This window comes from Lygodium microphyllum, chromosome 16 (assembly GCF_053477565.2).
Source record: "Lygodium microphyllum isolate KBCC chromosome 16, Lygodium_microphyllum_v1.1.10, whole genome shotgun sequence".
In the NCBI taxonomy this organism is placed as follows: Eukaryota; Viridiplantae; Streptophyta; class Polypodiopsida; order Schizaeales; family Lygodiaceae; genus Lygodium; species Lygodium microphyllum.
In genome coordinates this window covers 76,058,818-76,083,357 of record NC_141150.1, presented here as the reverse complement: position 1 = coordinate 76,083,357, position 24,540 = coordinate 76,058,818, and the positions used below count along the sequence as shown (strand labels likewise).

The 24,540-nt window shown below is 38.6% G+C and overlaps 1 protein-coding gene and 1 pseudogene across 2 annotated transcripts; both read left to right on the top strand.

The window, feature by feature from the left end:
• Positions 1–337: 337 nt before the first annotated feature.
• On the top strand, positions 338–1,455 carry LOC148022990 (uncharacterized; annotated as a pseudogene).
• Positions 1,456–2,172: 717 nt separating this feature from the next.
• Positions 2,173–9,943, top strand: LOC148022989 (putative ADP-ribosylation factor GTPase-activating protein AGD9). 2 transcript variants are annotated; one of them, XM_087695946.1, is made up of 7 exons: positions 2,173–2,532; positions 5,380–5,498; positions 5,798–6,245; positions 7,203–7,460; positions 7,647–7,772; positions 8,113–8,220; positions 9,612–9,943. In XM_087695946.1, the coding sequence occupies exons 1-7, from the start codon at positions 2,464–2,466 to the stop codon at positions 9,717–9,719; spliced, it is 1,236 nt and encodes a 411-aa protein (XP_087552072.1). In that variant the 5' UTR covers positions 2,173–2,463; the 3' UTR covers positions 9,720–9,943. The 2 variants fall into 2 exon arrangements, with proteins under 2 accessions (XP_087552072.1, XP_087552073.1); XM_087695947.1 differs by having other exon boundaries at positions 2,211–2,532; positions 7,203–7,466.
• The last annotated feature ends 14,597 nt before the right edge of the window (positions 9,944–24,540 follow it).

Genomic DNA, 24,540 nt, shown 5'->3' with positions numbered 1-24,540 from the left:
ACTGTGAATTTTGGCACCCAACCTTCTTGAAACCACAAACACCACCTCCATCTTGTGTTGGGTGGTTTGACCTTTTGTTTTACCAACCATGATAAGTCTGCATTATACCTCATGTGCAAGTAACATGATGTGTAACCAACAGGGTAAGTTTGCATTATACTTCATATGGAAGGTATATATTGTGGAATCCGTCCACATCACTAGTCTGTTAGCTTTTCCATGTCACTAGCTTGTTTGTATCTCCGACTTATAATAGTTGGCTATAACAAACCAAACAGGTTCTTAGCAGACACTTGGTCTTGCCCTTTCATGTATTCTTGTATTTAGGAAGCAATCGATGGCAATAGAAGGGGGACGTTATGGTCCATTAGATCTGTGCACGGCAGTCCTTCTGTGTGTATTACACATTGGTGGAGACGGCAGACAACATAATTTTTCTGCCCATTCGCCTTCTTGACATAATTCTCTGGGTTTCATCAACAACCTCAGATCTAGAGCACGAGTCACCCTCTCTCTCCTCGACATATGCCTACTTCCCCTCAATATGAGGATGCATCGATGCAACCTGAGTTCACTCACCAAATATCACTACAGTAGATGTTTCAAGCTGTGTCAAACATTTTAGTCCAAGTAAATCACACTAATCAGACATTGGTTAGGTATCTCTCTACCCAATCTGCACAAAAACACAACACAAATAGCCTAAGTCTTTCTTTGGTCTTCCACTTGAGGATGTACTTACTTGGCTTGACCATTATGATAACGTAGACTAGTTATCACGATTGGTCCAACACGCGGAAAACTAGGGAAGCCCGCACATTGTTTAAGGGGGTAGCTGCAACATGGTTTGTCCAACGGGATGATTCAGTTAAAGAGAATTGGGCAGCTCTGAGAACCCAATTAATTCAAAATTTCTCTCATTAGAATGTCACACAAACGGCTTTACAACAACTACAAAACCTCAAGCACCAACAGCAAGAGCCCATTGCACAAATTGTTGTCAAGATGAACCAACTTCTCCTGTGTGCTGATCCTACGATGTCCGAGGAAATGAAGCTTTTCTTCCTATGGCCTCGTCTTCAACATGACATATCCAGAAGGGTACATGATTAAGGGCCCACGACATTCTAGACGGCCATCCAGATTACACAACATATAGAAGGTACAATCCAACCAGATCATCAAACGATCTTTGTTTCACAACCCCCAACATCCACCCAAACTATAGATGCCTTTCCAACACCTATGGACATAGATGTCCAAAATTCCCAACTCAATGCACGCAGGTCACTCCTAGCTAGAGACTCACAAGGACGCCCAAAATGCTTTTATTGTAACAATTACGGGCATGTTAGGAGACATTGCAGGAAACTTCAATCTACTCGGCAACATTAGAATGCACAAATTCAAATCAATGATACCGCAATGCTTGTTGCCTTACTGAAAAACCTCTGAGCAAGTGGCTGGTGGAAGAACGTCACCCGCATTGTCAAGCCACTTCATCTTCCGGATGCATAGCATGTTCAATGCCAGTCCAACTCAGTGACACACTCCAAGAAGCACTTCTTGATTCAGGAAGTTCCATTTCTTCTATTAGTCAATCACTAGTCCAGCAACTAGGTCTCCCCACTAGCAAAGCCCCACCAAATTTTTGTTCTTTTTGGAGATAATAATCAGTTGTATCACTCTGACACAGTAGCCCATGTTAGCTTTTATGTTGCACACAAGCAATTTAGTCATCCTTTTTATGTTCTGCCACACCAGCTTTTTGCTTTAACTATTGGGTGTGATTGGTTTGTCGAAAACAGAGCACGTTTGCAGTTTGATACTCGCCACTCAGTGTTACCAAACACATTACCAATTCCTTTCATATGTTGGAATCCCTCCACGTCACCGGTCTGTTAGCATTTCCATGTCACCAGCTTGTTTGTATCTCCTAGCTGTAACAAACCAAACGGGTTCTTGGCAGACACCTAGTCTTGCCCTTTCATGTATTCATGTATTTTGGAAGCAGTCGATGGCAATAGAAGGGGGACGTTATGGTCCATTAGATCTGTGCATAGGAGTCCTTCTGTGTGTATTCCACAATATCATGTGTAACCTGAACTCGAGCCTAGCCTGGTCGGCCCAATGGGGTAACATACATGTTCTTTTTGATCATGCCAAAGAAATGTATACTTGAAAATCTCACCCCTTGACATTTTAGTATATGACACTCAACTGGATCCACCCCACCCATCTCTCTCTGTCTCTGTGTCCACCTATCACGCTACACCACCACCTTCCCCTTCCCCCCCCTTTTTCTCTGTCTCTGTGTCTGCTTGTCTGCCCCTTTCATTCTCTCGTCCTCTCTTCTATTCCCCATTCGATCGCTTCTGTCAACCCTGGTGCCCTTCCGCCCGCATTGCAGCAGATCTCGAGAGGAGCCTCGCCGCCGCCTCTCCTGCAGATCTTGCATTCTCCATGGCCGCGGATGAATACCAGGACAAGAACCTGGTCTTCAGGAAACTCAGGCTCAAGCCCGAGAACAAGGTACACCTCTTTTCCAGCACATATCTTTGAACGAACAAGTAGGATCGCGTTAGGGTTTCGATCCGTAAGAGTTGCTTCTGGCCGGATCTGCGTTTCTGAGTAAGCCGTTTTGCGTTAGTCGATTCGTTTGGGAACGATCAATGCGGTACTGTTTGAAATGAATAAGGTTATCGATGGCGGAGGATGCATCGTGCCACCTCTTCCAGTTTGCGTTTGTCATCTTTAGGGAACGTTGGTATGTAAAAGGAGCTCTGCTTGCTCGGACAGCCAGGACAGAACTTTTACATGCATTTTCCTTTCTGAGTTAGCTCACATTGCTTAATAGGATTGGTCTGCTAAGAGTGCACTTTCAGATTCTTACGAACAGCCTTGTCTAGCTGCCAATGTATCACAAAAGAACTGGAATTCTTACATAGTAGTACAATAAGGGTACACAATAGTCGATTTACCACCACAGATATCACTTCCACAGTGTGTTGTTATAACTAACCTTGTTTTTACTATAGCGTGCCATTTTGAGCCATATTGCTCATATTTACTATGTTCACCTAATAACAGCAAAAGCATTAATAAATTTTATGCTCTCGTAGATTTCATTTTTATGGCTAATATGCCCATGATCTTCATAATCATCATATAGCATTTGCTTTTATGAAGTTTGAGAGTCGAAATCTTACTCAATTCATTCAACTAACAGTAGAGATCTGTCTTAGGTTGAAGGATGGATTGGCCATTTCTCTCATGGATGTCAAAGTGATTTCTTTTTTGCTGTCTTTGCTTGCTCTTCTTATTTGATTATAATACCTGAATGAGGGGCAATGTCATAAGTTTGTCTGTTGATTGGAATCAATCGTCAAAACGTTTGTAATATGCATCTAGTGGGGGCTCCCCAAGAAATTGTATTGGGTGGAGGCAATCCATGTAGCCATGTGATAATTCTACTTGTTAAAAAGACTATTACACATAACGCCTACATATATAGTAGATCGATTGATTATCATTATGCACTTTTGTAAATGTTACTTAAGGACAACATACTATAATCATCCATAGAGGGATTTGTGCGAATGAAATAGGTTTTATGGGGAATGTATAGGAGAAAATTAGAATTCTAATACCATTATTTGAATCCTCTCTGGATTTCTAGTCTAGAGGAAAAGGTAGAGGGGCAAGCCTTCTTTGTAGGCCTCTCTTGTCATATGTAAGTCGCATGCCTTTTCCTTGGATTCTAGCTTTTCCAATAAGAGGAGAGATGGAACTTTCCCACATCCTTCAAGGGGTAGGGATGGTGGTAGTAGCTCATCGGTAGCCACAACATATTCAAGGGCAACGAAGGGACCATTGCAAAGAGCAAGTACAACAGCAGCTCTTCAAAAGCAAGCAAAAACAAAGGCTACTTCTAAGATCACAAGGTTATTTATATCCAGTCCTAGGCAAAATTCCTATTCATTGTTAAGTGTATGGGTTAACCCTTTTTGTGTTGCATGTTTAAATGGGTGAAAGAGGACAATCCTAGCCACTAGTCAGATCGGATATGAGTGGAAGAGTCAATGAGTCTTTGCGAACAGAAGACGTTGTTAGAGAAAACAAGTTGTAGAGAAAATACGGACTAAAATGCCCAGCCCATCTAGCATGCACCTATTCACATGTGAGCTGACAAATACTCTGCTAACAAACATGGACTAAACATTGATACACAACCTCATGTGATGGATAGATTGATATAAGAAGGTGGAATGCATATATCTTAATAGCCTCATGCAAAGGTATCTTGTTCTTGCGTGCTTTTGATGCTTAGCATTAGAGACAATTATTACATGTGAATACATCTATGTGCACAATTAGGTTGCCATTTTGGAGATTGGTGTAGAGAACCTAGTGCAGGTTGTGACGAATGATGGCAATAATTATGTGGTTATGGGACTTGGGTGGTTTGCCAAAGAAAGAGTTCTCTAAGATCAAGTGGACTTTGTATACTTCTTATTGCTTATCTACTCTTGGAAGACCTTCACAAGATTGCATGGATAGATGAGATTTTCAAGAGAGGAAGGACAGTGAAGTTTATTTGAAAGAGACCTACAATGCATGCCATATGCATGGCAAACAATGACTTGGATCTATTGAAGCTATAAGCCACTCGCTTTGCCTGTGTTCATAGTTGTGGAGAGGCTTGTGAGACTCTGTCAGGGCCTTACGAGGACAATTTTTTAGGGGCTTTGACATTCTAGGGCTGATTTCCTGTTTATGCTTGCCATGGCTGCTAACTATATTTCAGTTTTGCACATGCTAGGTGACCACATCTAAACTTCTGGATTCTTCTTTAACACAGTGATATGCAGGAAAAACTTGCCAGCGGTACATCTTACTTGTGTTAAGTGGGCCACTAGGCTGCAACTTGTGGAAATGGCTGATGCCCCTGTTCTGTGGAGTTTAAAGTTCTGCATGGAATACTTTTAGCTAATTTTTTGAGAAGAAAGTCTTTCAGAGTTTGTTAGTGCAATTAAGTACTAGAAGTTTGAAGACTTGCAGCAGTTGCATCTAGCAATAAGTAATTTTTGACTTCTTAACAATTCTATAGCTTGTAGAATAATTCTTTCATCATCTTTCACCTTTTCTCAGATGTGGCTTTATTTTTCAAGGAGGAAATCAGTACTGTTTGCTAATTTTTGGAGAAGAATGTTGTTAAGAGCTTGCCAGTGAAATTTATTACTAAAAATCAAAGAGGCTTGTACCATTTGCATGTAAAAGTAGTAGCTGTTGACTTATGCAAAATTCAATAGCTCTCAAAACAATTTTCTCAGCAAAACTCAGTGGATAGTTCTCTCATGATTGTTTGCCCTTTTTCAGACATGCTTTGATTGCACTGCCAAAAATCCAACTTGGGCCTCTGTTACTTACGGTATATTCATCTGCCTAGATTGCTCTGCTGTACACCGGAGTCTTGGTGTCCACATCAGCTTTGTCAGGTTTATCACCGTCTCAAGCAAGTTGTAATATTTCAATATTCAACCATCATTTCTAGAAGAGTCATAGTGCTGTTATTGTAACTTGGACAAGCCATTTCATCTGGGTAGGCTTCTTCGTATGAGCAAAGAACAGATTTTATTATATTTGTGGCCTGTTGGACAAAATTCACTGGTTTGATGATGGCAAGCTATAACTCTGATAAACTTTTTCACTGTTACAATGCTAGTTTGTTTGACATCACAAAGTTCTGTTTTCTTGACAATTGCAGACCTCATATGTTTAGGTTGTTTCTTTGCAGGTCCACAAATCTGGATAGCTGGACTCCAGAGCAATTGAAAATTATGAGCTATGGTGGTAATGGGAGGGCATTAACTTTTTTCAAACAACATGGTTGGAATGAAGGAGGAAAGATAGAGTCTAAATACACATCAAGGGCAGCGGATTTATATCGTCAACTACTTGCAAAAGAAGTTTCTCATAGTGTAACAAATGGGAGCATCACTTCATCAAAAAAAGATTCCACACCTGATTTAACATTTGAGGCTTTCTCTACTGATACATCATCCAATGGAAAGCACCCAAGTGAAGTCTTAGACAGTTTAAACAAGGAGGTGCAGCAGAGGCCTGTGACTGTTGCTTCTCATCCTTCATCAATCAATGTTGGGAAAAGGGTTCCTCCTGTCAGCTCTAAGAAAGTATCGGGAGGCAAGCTGGGCTCCTTGGGGGTGAAGAAGCTTACATCCAAGGTTTTTATTTCAACTCACCTGTAACTTTAATGTAGAAGTTATAAGGCTTTGGGAATCCAGTGGGTCCTTTTGGAGTTTGCTGTCTTTGCAGTGAACATCGTCAATCTCTTTTTGGCATGCTACCAGCAAAGAGATCTTCCATGAATCATATTTTCTGGTTTTAAAAATTGATTGTTATTTTGAAAGACAATATATTGCTAGGTCTGCCATCACCTATGCAGTTGCCTGCATAGTGCTTGCTGTCGAAAATGTCTTGTACAATTATCATCCTGGTTGTTTCTTTAGCACGGAACAAAATAGGCCTCTGTAGTGATGTCATTTAGGATATGAAGTGTACTCTCCTCCTTTTTTGTTTCCACTTTTTCTCCATGTGCTAAGGTGTTCAAAAGGTAGAAAATGTGGTGAAGTTTTCTTACTCTGTGGGACTCCACTCTGTGTCTTAGGATCTTGTATATGTGTGTAGATATTTAGTTAGATCTTGTTTTACCTTTATTTTTGCACATCGCACGTGCTTTGTCTTCTGTAGGCTTTTACTTACGTCTTGTTTTACGTCATTTCTGGAGAAAGGTACAGTTGATGATTTGATACAAAAGAGAAGCTTGTACTGTGTCCTAAACCATATTTCCTAAATGCATATGTAATTCCCTTATTGGTGCCAGGATACGTTTTTGTAGCCAACATTTTGCACACCTTTGACCATGGTTGTCTTATTGTAATACAAAGGCATGTGCTTCTGATTGTGAGCTTTAGAGTTGGCTTAAGACTCTTCAGAGTCTTGGTCCCAGTATGGGCTGGGCATCACAGCTTTTTCCAATAAATTTTCGATTCCTCAGTGAACTGTATGTTACTTTCTGTTTACTGCTAGAAGCCACATAATTTTTATTTCAAATTTAGTATCTCTGCAGTTGCATGTTATGAAGTGCTAGCTTCCGAGTAATTCTTTCTCGTGTGTTGCAGCCAAATGAAAATCTGTACAACCAGAAACCGGTGGAGCCAATTCAAGAGAGCATTGCTCCCAGTTCTATTGCAGGGACACAGACTTTCCAGAGCTCTCGGTTTATCTATAGTGAAGACTCAATGCCCTCAACTACTGTAACTGTGTCAGCTCCTGGTTCAAATGGTCATATTTCTGCACCATCAGCAGCTGCTGATTTTTTTTCTGAGTTTGGCAGTTTTTCCAGCCTCAAAAAGCAGACGGCAAATGGTCGCCCAAAGGTACAGGTAAGGAAAGTTTCTTTTGCTTAAGAGCATTGATTATTGTGTTTCTCAGCTTCTTTCTTACTTTTTAAAATTAGATCCTGTTCTTACTAACGAGAGATTGCAACTGACAGATTTTAGTTAACTGGCATGAATATAGGGAAATTGCATGTCGTTTGATTTCTTTTACACTGAAACCTGCAGATAGAGGAGAGTAATGAGGCTCAGATGAAATTTGCAAATGCTAAGTCAATCTCATCTTCCCAGTTTTTTGGAGATAAAAACAAGACTGTTGATGCTGAGGGTCAAGCACGACTTCAAAAATTTGCAGTATGAATATTTCTTTTTATTCCACAAATTACAATGAAAACAATCCTTTAAGATGATTCGAAAATATGAAAACTCTATCCACAGCAAAATGAAAAACTACCTAGTAGTATCCAACCCTGTGGAGCCTATGCATTGTCTTTGTGCCATAGTTCATATTCAGTGAATAATGCTTATACTCATTACAAAGTCAGCTATATTAAATGCAGACAGTTATAAGTCATTGTGTTTGGAGTCTTGAATTGTAGTATACATCAATTGGGCCAGAATGTTTGTTTTTTTTGGTGTTTATGTAGCCATGGCATGGACCTGCCATAGACTAAAACTGTTCATGTTGCTACAGAACTCTAATGCCATATCAAGTGCTGACTATTTCAATGATGGGGGGGAGAGAGAGTTTGATCCATTTGACTTGACTGCGAGCGAGCTGATGAGCAAATTATCTGTGCAGGTAATGTTTGAGAGAGTTGGATCTTACTCTGAGTATGATCTTCAGGACTGGCAAAGTAGTGGAGTATATTCTGAGTTATGTTTTGACTTTAAGTTTAAAAATAAGGAAAGCTCAATTTCAAACTTGAGTACAAAATGAAAAACATGTTAACCATGTTTCACTACCAATGCATTAGAAATATAACAAAAGCAGCAGCTGACACGAGATAGTTTGATTACAGCAGTGTGAGATTAATCTCCCCTTGTTCTATTTTTTGGATGTGCTTGGATCAAATTAAAGTTCCTAAGGTTGTAAGATTTACAAACTTGACATTTTTATAGTCCCTTGTTTTTTCATGATGTCACCAACCACCCATTTGAAATGAACTTGGGAGTCCAAGCGACTATCCTTACCCTTGCATTCCAATTCCTTTCAGGTGTTCAAACCTTAGCACTTAACATGTGCATTTACTCCAGTATTGGATGAAAAATATTGCACTGACAAGGCTGCAAGAGTCTTGGTGTTAACACATGACATGAGCTGACAAAGTTTGACATTGGAAAGTGGATTGTACATCTCAGTGAACTTACTACTTTGTGATCATGAAATGAACAAGATGATTGTCCATATGCTCTTGGAGCTTTTGAGATAAAATTTTACCTCGAGTGGGAAGTTGATTCCCAGAGAATGGATAGCACCGAACTCTCCTCCAAGAGAATAGGTGAAGGAATCCCCGTTTTCTATTCTTCCATAGTGTTGTGTGTGGGTCTGGAATCTTGAAAACATATCTATAACAGCATTCACACATATTTTTCTTGATGGCTTTCTCATCTGTAATGCTCAGTATGGCTCGATATTCCCGGATTTGATCCTAGAATATGCCCAGAAAGGCAGTAATGTTCAATATTGAACATTCAATTTCCAGTGACTTAGGAATCTTTCCTAGGTTAAGATTCTTGAAAAATGAAACAAACAAGTTGAAATGTGGTAGTTTCAGCTTTCCACATGATTAAATATCGGAGTCTACAAACAAGAAAAGTTGAAATTCAAGTTTCTGAAAGTGATCAGGGCAGCTCTCAAATGTTTTTCCACTTGACATTCCAGATCATGGAGTTAAAATGAAAGTCACTGTTAATTCACCAATGGCTGCTTTTCCACATTACAATTCAGTTCTTGTAGTTTGAGTAATGCCGTTTTCACTGACCACATTTTTCAGCAGAGTGGCCAGAGCCAACTCACCCAATGAATATTAACTCAAGTTCTGCTCTGCCTATGAGTTCAAACTGGCAGTTTTCCTTTTAAAAATGTGGAATTAAAACTTTTTCTGTGATTTGAAACTGGCTGTCTTGTTTTTGTTTCTTTGAGTCTACGTTTCTTACTCTGGCTAATGGTGTGAAATTTGCTTTATGCAGGCTTCACAAGATATGTATGCATTGAAAACCATGGCTGGTCAGACAGGAAAAAAGCTGACATCCATGGCATCAAGTTTTTTAGCAGACTTACAAGATCGCATGGGTTAAAGCTGCAAATCATTAAAATGTGTAATGATTGTATGTCCATTCTATTTACTATCCACAATAATTATTTTTGCTGGTGCTTATATTATAGCACTTACTACTTGGTAATATACAAATTCTTTTGTAGAACCTGATTACACATTCATTTGGTTCTTACCTACTCATGTATAAGCAAGAAAACAAAATTGTGAGACATATTGTAGATTCTTGGTAACCTCCCTTTTGTACCAGTGGTGTTGGGGAGAAGACAAGGTGAGATGCTGAGCAATTAGTTGTACTCGATGTTGTATTTGTTCCTCGGAAGAATTCTAGCAGGTGCGATCTTCTATAGATCATCTTTGGGATTACATTGAAATTAGGATATGTTGCAAGAGTTACTGCAAGCTGAGTAGCAGAAGAATCTCACTACTGTTTCTCAGCATGCCTTTACCTAGGTTGGAACAGGTGATGGTACAGCAATTGTATTCCAAAACAAGATTTGCTTTTATGGAAAGTACTGCAAATTGGATGCTTTTTCCATGCAATTGTCATGTTCACATCTTTATAGGTATATTGTTTGTGGAGTCAACTTTTATGCTTGTAGGTAGCAACCTCTTGAATTTATACATTAGGTGTGCCTTGATAGAGTAAGCTGTTACGAGACCTAATCACATTCTCTGTGTGTAACAGGATTATGACTTGCATGTGTGGTTGTTGTGTGTTGGTCAGCTTAAAGTTCAGCTCTCTTGGCATGCATTGCATCTGAAATGTTGGATACACCTTGCATCTGCACTGAAGAATCTGATGAGTTTAATATTAAAGTCATTTAGAGCAAAGTACTCGATGTGTGCACCATGGATTTTGAATCAAATGCTTATCTATAGCATAATTGGCAGCTCATATCCCTGCCTTTGGTTTAAACTTGCACGAGGGACATATGAGCAATGTTAGACGGAATTCTTGCGAATGCATGGAGAAGGTCCTGACTATCGAATCCTCCAGTTTTCTTTTCCCAAGCAGTACCTTGTGTCTAAAAGGTACAGTTGCCTTGATAAGATCCCATAGCTTGGGAAACTTTTCATTCATATTATCTTTATGACCTACTAGCATGTTTGTGTGGAAGCTACCCATTCTTAAAGGACAATTCTACAAAGCTTTTTCCACAATATTTACTGAACTTATGTGTTCTCAAAGAATCTGCACTATGATTTGATCTTTTTGTCCATGTAAATACCCTTTGAGGTCCTATTACTTTGTTGAGAGTCTCTTCCTTAGGACCCTCCTTCAAGGCACATTTAGCCCATGAGTAAGCCTCCCTCCCCCCCTCCAAATGCTATTCGGCTTCATTGATCTAGTTGAGATGGGGCTTCTTGAAAATTTCCCTCTTAGTTTAGTCGTGCTGATGTTTTCTAGTGAAGTTCATTGCTCCCTTTGAATGGTGCTCTTTGTTTGTTGGGATAGATATAAGCCAACACTTCTTGATATTGTTTGTATCCATTAGAATGCACTTCAGCAAGATAAAACCAAGCATTGATATTATCATGGTGCATGAATCCTCGTCTCATCTTAATTATTAGTCCATTTTTCCATGCCTTGTATGTCTTTCCAAATTGACCCATCAAGAATAGCATAAAAGAGATTTTATTACAATATGTATTTATACAGAGAGTTGCATTTAGAAACTTGAGCTTCAAATCTTCCATTGTATAACTTAAAATTTAAGTATTTTATTGTTAATGTTTTTCTTTTAATACGTTTGATGTTAGATTTTATTATAATACATTTTTAATTTGCAAATATGTATCCTTCTAATCTTGAGAAATGGTGGCTTGTTTTATTAATGTTATTGATGTCATGTATGGCTTAATTGGATAAGAAATATACGAAGTAAGAGAAAAAACTTGCAGAGAATGGAAAATTTTTTAATGACCATTATTATATTATCCTCATGTATCATGGCTATGGGGAGCAATGCCCCTCTATATCCTTTGCTTGATTTTACAAGCATTGAGTGACCTTTGCCAAATCCAACTACTAGTGAGAGCTACAAATATAAATGTTTGTTGAGATATAAAGAGTATTAATATTTAACATTTCAAGTAGGCTAAGCAAGATCACTTTGTTTATACTTATTAATAAATTTGATTTCTTCTCCAATGTTGAGATAAGAAGATCAAAGGCCATGTTGTCAGTTAAGAGGTTAGTGTATGATTATGCCTTGCAAATTGAAGATCATTGTTATCATTCCACCACTTTGATCAAACATTTGGCCATTTAAAGTTAAGTCTCACATGCAAGAATTTTCACGCATGCAATGTGCATAAACATGAATGAGTATTTTTTTACTTTTCATTGCTTTTTTTTTTAGAAGATCACACCTTACTTTTTCTCCTTCGTGCAATCCCATACGCTTTTGTAAGACTTAGAGCAATCCCTCAAGAATTACATAAAGAACCTTTGAGGTCAATTGTAACACATCTTCCCCTTGCCAAAAAGCATGTTATAGGATTGTCGATGCCTAGTCTTAATAGCCTTAAGGAATGGGAGCTTGAGAGCAAGGTATGAAAGGACAAGAAGAAAAGAAATGAGTGTTTTTGTTTCTCTTTTTTAGCTATCTTGCATAAGCTTTGTTGAAAATCCTTTGAAGTCTTTTCTTTCCAAATTGATTTACACAAGGTTGAGGCCATAACCAAGGAAGTTAGCTACATGGCTACCCATCATTACTCCAAGTATTACCATTGCAAGGGCCATAATCCGTCATCACATGGCAAGCACCAACATGGCAAGTGCAAAGCATGCCTCCATGAACAAAACAATCGACATGCATGATAACCACATCATAAAGGCCCAAGTTTGGAATGGTTGGTGTGTAGTAATAGTTGAATTAAAGCAAGATTGCATATTATTTAAAACATAGAATGGTTTCATGAAAAGCAAGAAAAGTACATTGTTACTTTCTTGTTATAACATACTTTGAAGTTTATTTGAGAACATTTTTGTTTCTTTTTTACTTTTCATTTGTGATAATGGAGTAGGAAGGGGTGAAAGGTTAGGGAGTACCCAAAGTGCCCTAAAACCTTGGAGAATACATTGTCAATGGGTTGGGTTGCAATTATCAATGCAATGAAGAGAGAGACCTGTTAGGTAGCAGAAACACAAATTGGTCACCATGGGGTGGTTTGGAGTGCCGACTGGGTTTTGAGAACAAAGATGCCTAGAATTGTTGGCATAAGCTAGATGTTCTTCAAAGGAACAAAAGGATTAAGTGTTAGATCCAAAAAGGATAGTCAACTAGCACAATACCTTGTTGCTTGCCTACGATAAGATGTAGAATACCTGGGGCTATATTTAGTCAATGAGACTAGAAAACAAAGTCCTATGTTATCAATAGAAATAAGAATCAACACAACTTATGGGGTGAATTGAGCTATCAGTTTGAAAATGTCCTTTAAGAATACATTAATGAAAAGAATTGCTAGCGAAAGGGTGTTTGTACACTATTGATTGATTAATGCATTGTACCTAAAGAACCATGTAACAAATTGTAAGGTACTTGTGGAAGCCCATTGTGTACATCAAAACAATGTGACAATATAAACTAATTAGATTATTAAAGCTTGTGAAATGTACAAATGGAAAGGTGGATGGAGGCCTCAACAACTCCATCCTATGGATGGAGGTAGATTAGATTGGGATGGATTTCTACATTATCATTTGGGAGTCAACTTGATTGACCATGATTGCTTGCATAATGAGATAAAACCCAAACCAACATTGTTAGAACAATTGATTCACCACTCCCACTTATTTCATTGTCCCCTAGAACTAGATGTAATTTTAGTTATTCTTATCCTTCAAAGACTACCAACTAATTGCTTTAGGAGAGGTGTTAGGATTGTTGTTTTCAAGATGAAATTAAGAGTTTTAAGGACCCTCAAGTTCAATCCTGATGGTTTAAGATTTGATGCTTCTCTATGAGAAACTCTAAGATCATAGAATCAACTATGCCCCTATGTCCTACAAAGTTCAAACAATGTTGCTCTTGGAGAAGTATCCAACGCAAAGTTGCAGTCTATCGGGCTTGCCCATGGCCTTTTATGTGTTGCCAAATGCAAAAGATGTAGCATGCAATCGCTGTTAGGACGAACCTTTAAGAAGAAGACTCAATGTAATGTCGACTACTAGTCACAGCATATTCACTTGGCCATCAACAATGTACGAAGCATCATAACCTTCACCAAGGGTGCGTGACCTCATCACAGTTCGTAAAGCCATTGGTAGAGAAGCCCACCATTAAGCCTCAGAAGGGGGGTCGTGATTTGTCACACCTCGCCGAACCTCAGCACCACCAAAAAGTCGACCATGAAGCTAAAACCCTTGAATACCAGTTCAAATGGGTACTGAAACATCCAAGGCTGTCACCCTAAAAGTGAATAAAGAAATCAAAGTTGATAATTTTATGATGGAATCATATCAAGTCTAGTACTTGGGATTTGGTAAGTTCATAATGGAATCATATCGAGTTTACAAGTGTAATGTGTGTACCATTTACTTTAGATGTCATGTAATATTTAATAATTATCTTAATAAAAGGTTTCAAAGACATTGTAAGTTTTGTTGCACATAATACTACTTAAAACTTCATCCTCAACTTTATTATAGTAGATGGCATTATGCTGGTGGTAGTCTAGTTGCTTTGAATAAGAATCTTGAGGATTTTAGCAAAGATTCTATAGTGGATCTTAATGTTTGGTTCAATGAGGATATTATTATGATATGAAAGGTTAGATCATTATGTACACTACATTAGGCAAGGATGGATTTAGAGAATGAAGATATCAAATTACCATGTTTATTTACATTCTAACTTAACAACAAACAAATAATTTTGTACATCAAGTTATATATAGTAGATATATATTTGATTTTACTTTTTAAAATTTATATATCTATGTTAATTTTTGTAAATATCAAAGAGGAGAGAAAAATATAGAATGCAAGGATATTGAAGAAAATATATCTTTACTTTCAATATAAATACAAGTTCAAACATTGTAGCAAATTTGTATTTGCTTTCTTTATGATCTATGTATATGAGATCTTACAAGAAAATACACAAAAGCTATTTCTTTTTGAGAGAAATATCATTTTTAGAAGTTTTTCTACATTTCTTTGATACTTTGGTTACCTTAGGTATTGAGAACATCTCTCATTAATTCTTTACTTCCACACTCTCTACCCCCTCCTTGTTTGTGCCCTCCTTATATCCTTATTCTTATTGTATGCAATTGACAAGTATGTGCTTGAAAAGCTTTGCTTGTCCATATCAAACATGCTCACTATTATGACAATCCTTGGAAAACTATCACACATTTGAAATAAAGGAATGTTAGTTCAATGTTATTTTGCAATGCACTATCTTTTGAGTGAAACAATATCTTAAAGTTAAACATCTTTCACCTTACTTCTATACCGTTTTGCCATCATTAAGGGAAATAAACTTAACCAATCTCCTAGCATTTACAATTACCCTTCAACCACAAGAATGGCTATCATCTTGACTCTACAACCAATAACACAAAGCAAAATTATGGAACTTATTTATGGCAGTTTATGGAATCAATATCTTGATATATTTTGATAAAAAACTTACCATAACTTGTCTATGCTTCATTTGTGCAAGTAGATGATTAAGTATATGAAACTTTTTATTAACGCTTCAACTAATCTTTTTGCACATTTATTTCAAAAAATAATTAAAATTTGAGTACTCACAACAAATAAAAGTTCAAATGATCAAGGAGTCTTGGATTATTCAACTTATATATTAGAATTTATGTAGATTCCATTCAAAGAATTCATTAACAAACATTGTTTGTCTACACAATCTATGGTAATCATGCTCTAATGAGATTTAAAAATAATTATATACAAATAATTTAGCATAATAAACTTTTTTAAAACTAGAAAAAATACTAAACTACTTATTTTTCATGATATGGAATCAAAATAAGCTCGAAGGTATCAAAATCAATTTGATTGAGTTAATGGTCAAATATATTGGCTTTAAGTTCTCTTAGCCTAATAAAATTAAAAATTGAAGGATCAAGAATCTCAAATTTTTGTTGTATATTAAAAGGAAGTTCATGTATCATACATCTCATAAAAGTAGTACGATAGTGAGTATATAGAAAAAAGTTATTGCTAAAAAATATAATTTTAAAGAACAAACAAATTTAGATATATTATACCTTAATCTAGCAACAAGAATAGAGTTATTTACTTCTCTTCTTTTATCCTTGAGGATCTTAACACATCTTAGTTCAAAGCAACAATATCATTTTTCTTGCCTATGTTACTCGGCAAGAAGCAATATACATTGGAACTTGTTGGGTTAACCTTCTCAAGCATGTTAAAAAGCTCATCATCTAGCAGTTCTAGTTGCTCTGCTTTTTTTTCTTTTACTTTTTTTCCCTTATGCTTCCTTCATTTCTCTGCTTGTTCCTATGTAACCTTATCCTCCTTTTCATGTAGTCTTGTGTCTCTCTCATGTGTGATATCCTCCACTTTAGGACATGTATATTCCTTTTTCTTCCTGTATAGTGGCACATTAAGAATATTATATGTCTTCTCATATGTAAGAGCAATAGACTCTAAAACCTTGGAGAATCTATATCTCAATATTCTTAGAATAATAATATCCTCATCCATAAGTGTCATCTTATATGCATAGACAATAGATATGCATGCATCTTGAAAAAACTCAATTAAAAGTTCCTATATGTACACTCCTAGATGCAATCGAGGGTACTCCTTGTCCACTTGTAACTATTGAGGCTATCCTTGTCACATATCTCCATGACCACCCTTTGGAATGGCAGTTTTGGAACTACATTACCAAGATCCTTCATTGTCTTTTTGATCTCTCTAAGACATCTCACAACCTAAAATCTCCTCTTATGGTTTTTTGGTGGCTTGGAGAATAAATGGATCTTCTCAACAATATTTCTAGGACTAATCTTCTACTTCATTGTAGTAACTTTAGGTCTAGCCATAGCTTGATACACCAACTACAAAAAAAATATGTGGCAATATAATTATTAACTACTCATTTGCATAATGACGTATGATACATAAACACAAAACCCTACAACAATAAGACGACCCTCAAATTCACTTTTTGCACGGCATGCATCAAAATTTGAACACAAAACATATGAAATACAAAAATAGCACAGTTGTAGTGTGGAGTAGTCATATAATTGTGCACTTCACATGACAAAAGCAATGCAAGCAAGCAAGAGAACTTAAACATATAAAACAATGCAAGTAAGCAAGAGAACTTAAACATGTAAAACATAAGTAGGGGACTTTATGTGTAAGGTTAACCACTCCACTTGTGTTTCATTTGATAGGTTTGCATCAAAACACCTACAAGAGCAAATTCTTTGATCCATACTTGTGACTTGGTGAAGTTTCTACCTTGGAGGGTTGAATCTTGCTTGTGGAGCGTTGTGTCCTGCTTGGATACTCTTGCTAGAGGCAGAGCTTACTGTATTCAAAATGAGCTTTCCTTGGAAAGGCCAGATTAAAATGGGCTTTCACTAGAAAGGCTAGGGTAAAATGCTCGAGTTTATCTTAGGTAAAATGATGGAGTTTATCTTAGGTGAAAAAATAATGTTGAAATTATTAATTATAATGGTGCTTTATAACATGTAGTCTCATTGAACATTTTTTGTAGACCCTAAAAATAGGCTCACACGCATGAAAATTTACCTTTAAAAAAGCAAAAAAATAGCTCTCTTTTTTGGTGAAAAAATGTTCTTTTTGGTGTAAGTTCCAAGAACAACGACTCTATTATTACATGCTTTTCTTAATAGTCTTTTAAGAGAAGCATCTCACATAAACTAACCATTTCTAGACACAATCTTTATGAATCTCTATCAAACTGAAGCAAAGTCTCCTAGAGTAGACCTTGGAAGTTATCAATCCAATATTTTTTGTCTCAATGTCTCATGAAACACGATTTTTAAAGCTCACGAGTGCGTTTCTCTGACTTCGAATTGTATTTCATCCAAATTGATGGTCAGTCAAGTTGTCATGGTGCTATCGTATGGAATGTGGGTTTCATGTTGGTGTTTTTTGTTGGCTACAAGGAATTTTGCATCTCCCACTTAATTTTTAAATTACTCATGAGAGTCTTCTTTGTAGTTGTTTGTTTTTGCAAGATTAGAATGCCAAAGAGAAAGCAATCCCTTGAGTGAATGGAGCAAGAGGAATGGAGGATAATTATGATGGACAAACTCTTTGATTTTTTAAAGAAGATAGAAAACTCATCCAAGTTTATGTACATCAAGGATACGTTGAATGTCTCTTTTGATTTGCAAGAGCTCTTAGGAAATCTTGAGCAGAAGCTTGAGAAGTACATGGAATTTTAGGCTAGACATGTAGAGTTTCTCACAATTGGTGAATATGTTTATTTTAATAATGTCATCCAAGCAATCAATACTCCCAAAACAACTTTGATCACACTAGGTATTATCTTATTGATGAGGAGCGTAGAAGGTGTGAAACAAACTGGCCTTTTCATAAGGACTAACAATATAGTGGAACCTCACGCGCAACCGCCAATACCCATGGACTGCTTATTGTTTCAAGTATTTCAAGCGAGCACAAATGGCTATCTCTCACCTAGCTAACGCACCTTCGATCCTACAAGGTGTAGTGAGCTTAACTTGATGCTGAATGAGTAGCCTCCTCCCTCAAGCATGCCGGTAGCTCCACGATTTGAGATTCAAGCTCAAGCAAGCTCAAGCCTCCTCCTTCAAGCTCCATCCTCCATAGTCGCATGCAAGACAAGAGAAGAGATGAGAAGAGAAGAAGAAGAGAGGAGATGATGGAGAGCTTCTTCTCTAAGATTCCTCACCCTCACACACTCACTCTCTCACTCCCTTACACTCCCTCTCTCAAGCACACAAAAGCAAGTAAGAATGAGAGAAGAAGAAGAGACTACTTTTGCCACATACCAAAGAATGAGCTCCTCATTCACTTTTCAGGTTTATATACAAAACCTTGAATTCCTTGGGCACCCATCCCCTTTTTTACATGACCAGGCTACTTGCCAAGGCCCTCTTTCCCTATTCCCTTCTAGTTGCCTTATCCCTTTACCCATGTCCGTTTAGACTTTACAACTTGCATAGGAGGGAGCCTGGCACTCTTATAAAATAAATTACATTCTGCCTTGTACTTTCCTTGTGAGAGCCCTTGGAGGTTCTCCTTTATCCTTGAGAGAGCATCCTTGATCCTTGTGAGGACATCCTTCATCCTTGACAGGACATCCTTCATCCTTGAGAGAGTCTTGCTAGAATATTCAGTGGTCTTCCATGTTTTTTCTGAGCTTGCCTTCTCCACTTTTCCTGCTTGGGCAGAATGAGCTTCTTCATTGACTTTTTGACTTGGGCTTCCTTGGTCTTTCTTTGCTTATTTTTGGCTGTGTGGTCCTTGTTCTTGACATGTCTTGTAACGTTATCCCCCTCCTAGACGAGTGCTAGTTCCATGGCACTTGCGGGTTTGAACTGAGGAAGATTTGGTGAGTTGATAGGTAGTTATGTGCATCGATGATGATGGGGCCTTCAAAGTTGGTGGCTTGTATTATTTTGAGTTAACCTATAAAGAAAAGAAGGTGCATTGCCTGGGGCCTGGGTGTTGTCCCACATTTGAGTACCCAATTCATACATAAGGGTGGTGCGGTGAGTGTGGCTTAGGGAGATAGGTCTCACTGTAGGCGAGGGTGATGTCCCTAGGTATGTCCTGTCCTTGATGTGCCCTAAGCGTGATGTGGGGAGTCAAAATGGGCTAGGGGGTTAGGGACGGAGCCAGCCGACTGAAGCCACAAGACGTTTCCAACTTGAGGCCCCTAGGTGTAGTGACTATGGCCTACATGTAGTGAGATGATGCTGTTGCTTTCCCTTGTGATTTCCTTCTAGTGATCTCTTATTCTTTCCTTTTCTTTTCTCTTTTCTTTGTCTTTTCTCTTCTTATCCTTTCTTTTCTTCTTTTCTTATTCTCCTTTTTTTTTCAATAAATATAAATAGACAAAGATCTAGTTCTTGTCATCAGAGATATGAGAGGGAGATGTTGGAGGCTTAATGGATTTGCTAAGAAAATTTCTCCTTTGGATGTATCCTTTTAGGCCTATTTGAGCATTATGAGGAGTGGTGGATAGGAAGGGGTGGTTGCAGCTAGTGAAACAGTTGTCTCTCATATCCTCTAAGAGGGCTGCACAAAAAGAGGACATGAGGCAAGCGTGCATCATTAGCCTAGCCATCACACAACTATCTATGCCGGCATTGAAATAAAAAAGAGTGGTGGGAGGTGGTATTCTTGTGGCATAGACTCCTTTCCAAGTAGTACCCTAAGTAATCTGAGATAATTACAAGTAGTAATAAAAGCATGATTTGGGCAAAAAGTGAACTTGTTGAGAAAATGGGTGATTGAGTCCCATAGATCGGTTTCGAAGAAGGTTAAGGAGTCCTTTGGTTTGGTGGCATTTATGTTATATATCTTTGGAAAATCATATCTGCCATGGATGTCAGGGTTTAAATCCATCCCTACCCTTCTTGGATATGGCATATGTGTGGGGTCATTTCTCTCGAAGGGTAGTGTGTTGCAAAACAACACCTAGGCATCCATGTTGCGGTCTCAGATTCTCCTTCACCACTTTGGTTGGGACTCATAGTCTTGAACTATCCGAGGCACCTCCATGACTTTGTCTTCCCAGTATTTGGGTGCCTTCGTTTCCTATGGTGTCGGGTTTTTCTCCCTCTCATGGTTCCACCTACTATTGAGTCTTCTTCCCACACTTATTCTCTCATGGTTTCACCTACTATTGAGTTTTCTTCCCACACTTATTACCTCTCCTCCACCACTTTAGTCGATAGAACTGTGCATAAGGTGGAGGGGAATTTGAAGGTAAAGTCAAAGGGTCAACGACCATTTCCTTTCTTCTCTCACAACATTAGCTCCGCATTCTAATCCACTAAGAAGCAATCCACTTGTGGTGGAATGGGTTCTTTAGGGGCTATTGTTGATTGGGCTTTTAATCTCCTCCTTGCCCTTTTCATCTTGAGTTGTGCTTTTCTCTTAGCAGTGATGCCCACCTCTTATTGCATTTTTGGTTGTGGAGAGGAAGGTTGCAGTCCTAGTTCCTCTTCAAACTCCAGCCCGGCTTCTGGAAGTGGCCTCTGCCTTTCAACTTCACTCTTGGGCTCTTGTGGTTCTCCTCCCTTGAAGCTTAGTAGGTCCACCTCTTTGATTGCTACCCCTGCCCTTAGCAAGTAATCCCTTTGCTCTTCTTGGCTTAGGATGGTCCCTTCTTCCTACGTTTGAGTACACAGCCCATACCTTACTGCTCTATGGGCGATCTATAGTTTTTTCTTTAGTAATTCAACGGCCTCCTTCTCCTTTGACTTTGTGACATCCATGCTGAGGAAGAAGACACATTGTTGGGCTTCTAGTATTGTTTGCGCAGCCTCTACCCTACTCTCCGCTAACACTTTATTTCCTTTTGCAAGGGCTAGGCAGCTTGCTAGGTCTTTCACTCTGTTCTCACTCTTTGTCACCCATTCATTGGCCCTTTATTGTATCTCCTCTAGGCTCTCGTTTTGTCTTCACACTAGGGCCACTAGGGTCGGTTCTTGCGCTTTTCACATTTCAGTTATTGTCTCCTTCTCCTTCTTCAAGTATTCAATATATATATCTCTCTCTAACCTCCCTTGCTCTTCCATTTTCACCATCACCCCACCCGTTAGTTCATCCATTTGTTTTTGATGCTCCTCCCCTTGTAGGGCTTTCGCTGCTTCTTCTGATGCGAGTTGATCCATTACTATTGGATCTTATCCATTCACCATGTTAGTTCTTCATTTTACACTATGAGAAGTTTGTATTGTGTTTGCAGGCCAATTAGCTCCTGATGCTCTTCCTCAAGTCCCTTACGCCACTTATCTTCTTTTCCTTCTTTAGCCTTGAGCTTTGGTTTTGGCACACTTGTTTCTTTTTGGTAGCTTGCTACTTGGCGTGTTTCCTCTAACTAGAAGGTTGCCATAGTCTCCTTTTTGCTCAGCACCATCAATTTTCTTTTCTTCTTTCACCCTTTCCACCTGTGTGACAGGAGTCATTAGGGGAGTTTTTGAGGTCTCCAAAATGCCCAGTAAGCGATCCTAGGGAGAGAAAATATTTTAGGAAATAAAATCATTTGTAGATTTTTAAAACATTTATATTTTGGTAAGTAAATATATCAAAAATTATTAATAAGTCATTGTCGTGATATTCTCATGGTCACATCAAACCTAGAAATCTAGGCCACCATAAAGGTGACAAAGATTGTCATAATGACGATCTTACTCATCCTCATTAAAGTGAAAAATAATATTCAATTTGAATTTTGTTCCCTCCATTCTCACTCCCTTCTTTCTTTCCCATCCTTACTAGTTTCTTTTTTGTTTTCCTTCCTATTTCTAATTTGCATAGTTTTTTAATCCAATCTTCTAATCACATCCTTAGCTATGGATCATTCATCCAATGATCTCTGTAGCTTTAGTAAAAGACCTCTCTATCATCTTCATATTGAGTTGGATAGTGAGTATGAACCAATAAGGAACAGAACAAAACCCATTATTATTACAAAGTCTATGAAACATATACTCAAGTATGAAGGAAAGAAGAATCTTGATCTTTGGTTAGATGGTAGGCTATATAAAATATTACATGGCATAGCGAACAGAATCTGAGAAAGAGATAGAGAGTACACAACAGATAAGAGGAGAATCAGTAAATTCTTTAACTCCAAACAACTGATACAAAGATGGCTGTATCCACCCGTGCGCTTCCACTGTGTGAAATTTAGATGGCGATCTAGACAGAAGATAGGTGAAGAGCTTAAGGCTAGCTGGAACAACAACTCTGACTGGGTGAAAGATGAGTGATCGATGGTTGTGAAGGGGTTTAGCTTTTATAGCCCACGAAGGGCATAAGGTCGGCCTGACCGACCTACCATATGAGCCTCCACTAGTCGGCTAGGGAATATTTTAGGGAATATTCCCTTTACCATCGGGCCGAGGCCGCTGCCCCCGGACCCCCGCTAGGGGGCCGCTAGCCCCCTTGCGACCCCCCAGCTAGGGGCTGCTTCCGTGGCCCCCGGACCCCACAATAGGGGCCCCTTTTAACTCCCTTACCCCGCAACTCGGTCATGCCAAATGCCTTCAAGATGTCCCATGCATACTTCTTCTGAGAGATGAAGATATTTCCTGGCTCTTGCCAGACTTCAATCCCCAAACAATAGTGCAGCAAGCCCAAGTCTGTCATTTCAAACTCAGAACTCAAAGCCTTTCGAGTTTGGTTGATCATATCTTCATAGTCACCTGTAATAAGAAGATCGTCCACATATAGGACAATCACTACAGACTTTTTACCATCCCTGTAAACATACAAGTTAGCATTTGAGGCACATCTTTTGAAGTTTAGGTTTAAAAAGAACTTATCTCTCCGTTGGTACCATGCTCTGGGGGACTTGTTTCAGCCCATATAATGCCTTCTTCAGCTTACACACTTTGTTCTCAGAATGGGGGGCCTCAAACCCTGGTGGCTGCGCCACGTACACCTCCTCCTTGAGGTCACCATTTAAGAATGCTAACTTAACATCCATTTGGTACACTGGCCACTTCTTGTGGGCAGCCACTGCAAGTACCGTGCGAATAGTGGTCATTCTGGCAGTTGGGGTAAATGACTCGTGAAAATCAAACCCTTCAACTTGTGAAAATCCTTGGGCAGCCAGTCTAGCTTTGTACTTTTCTAAGGTACCATCAGCCTTGTACTTTACCTTCTAGATCCACTTGGTGCCAATAACCTTCCGCTTTGCTGGTCGATCCACTAGCTCCCAAGTGTCATTCTTCATTATGCTGTCATACTCCGCCTGCATAGCAACCTTCCATGATGGATCTGCAAGTGCTTCTTCTAAGTCAATTGGCTCCTTTACTTCTCCCATAATCTCAACCATCAAGGCCATATTGACTATGTGAGCAGAAGCCCTCCTTTGCTCCTCTATTCTCTGAGACCTCCTTGGTCCGTCTGCTTTCTCCTCAATAGATGCACGCATAGGATTATTGTGGTCATAGAGTTGCTTCACCCAGTGCCATACCCTTGAGCATGTAGCAATGCTTTGGATATCCATCGTGGCATTGTGCTGACCCTCCATCGATGCCTTCATCTATAAGGCTTGGGATTCTTTTGGGGTCTTCTACGATATTTGTAAGTCCAAAGCCCGTCCTTGGCATTGTCTCTTGACCTTCTTGTTTCAGGCATGGCTTCACTCACTGGTTCTCATTGTTCGACCTGTGCTTATATCAACTCTTCCAACAAGCCCTTGCTCTCATTAGCAGGCTTGACTATTGTGTCAGCACCCTCTTTGCCTTTCCCTACAATTTTCTTAAAAAATCTTAGAAAGCTCAATAATGATGTTTTTTTGGCCAAATGTTTTTCGAAATCTTCTCCGTACCTATCCAAATTTTCTTCAAAAAAGTTTGACAAGTGAAATGCGATAAGACATAGCTCTCTCTAGGTAGAGTAGCCATCTCGCGTTTCATACTTCGGGAAGGGCTCTACAACTGATTAAAATAGCCCAATTTTATGCTGAGATTGGTTTGAGTAACTAAATGTATTTATTACTATGCTTATGTGTTCAAGAAACAAGAAATTTAAAAGATCTTGACAAGTCCAATAGCAAAATCATATTCTAATTGCTTACGGACTGATTTTTTATTTTTTTTTTTGAATTCGATCAAAATTTTTC

Coding starts and splice junctions, on each gene's coding strand:
- LOC148022989 (XM_087695947.1), top strand. CDS start 2,464: ATGGCCGCGGATGAATACCAGGACAAGAACCTGGTCTTCAGGAAACTC. Junction 5,499..5,797: donor GTCCACATCAGCTTTGTCAG/GTTTATCACCGT, acceptor GTTTCTTTGCAG/GTCCACAAATCTGGATAGCT. Junction 6,246..7,202: donor TGAAGAAGCTTACATCCAAG/GTTTTTATTTCA, acceptor CGTGTGTTGCAG/CCAAATGAAAATCTGTACAA.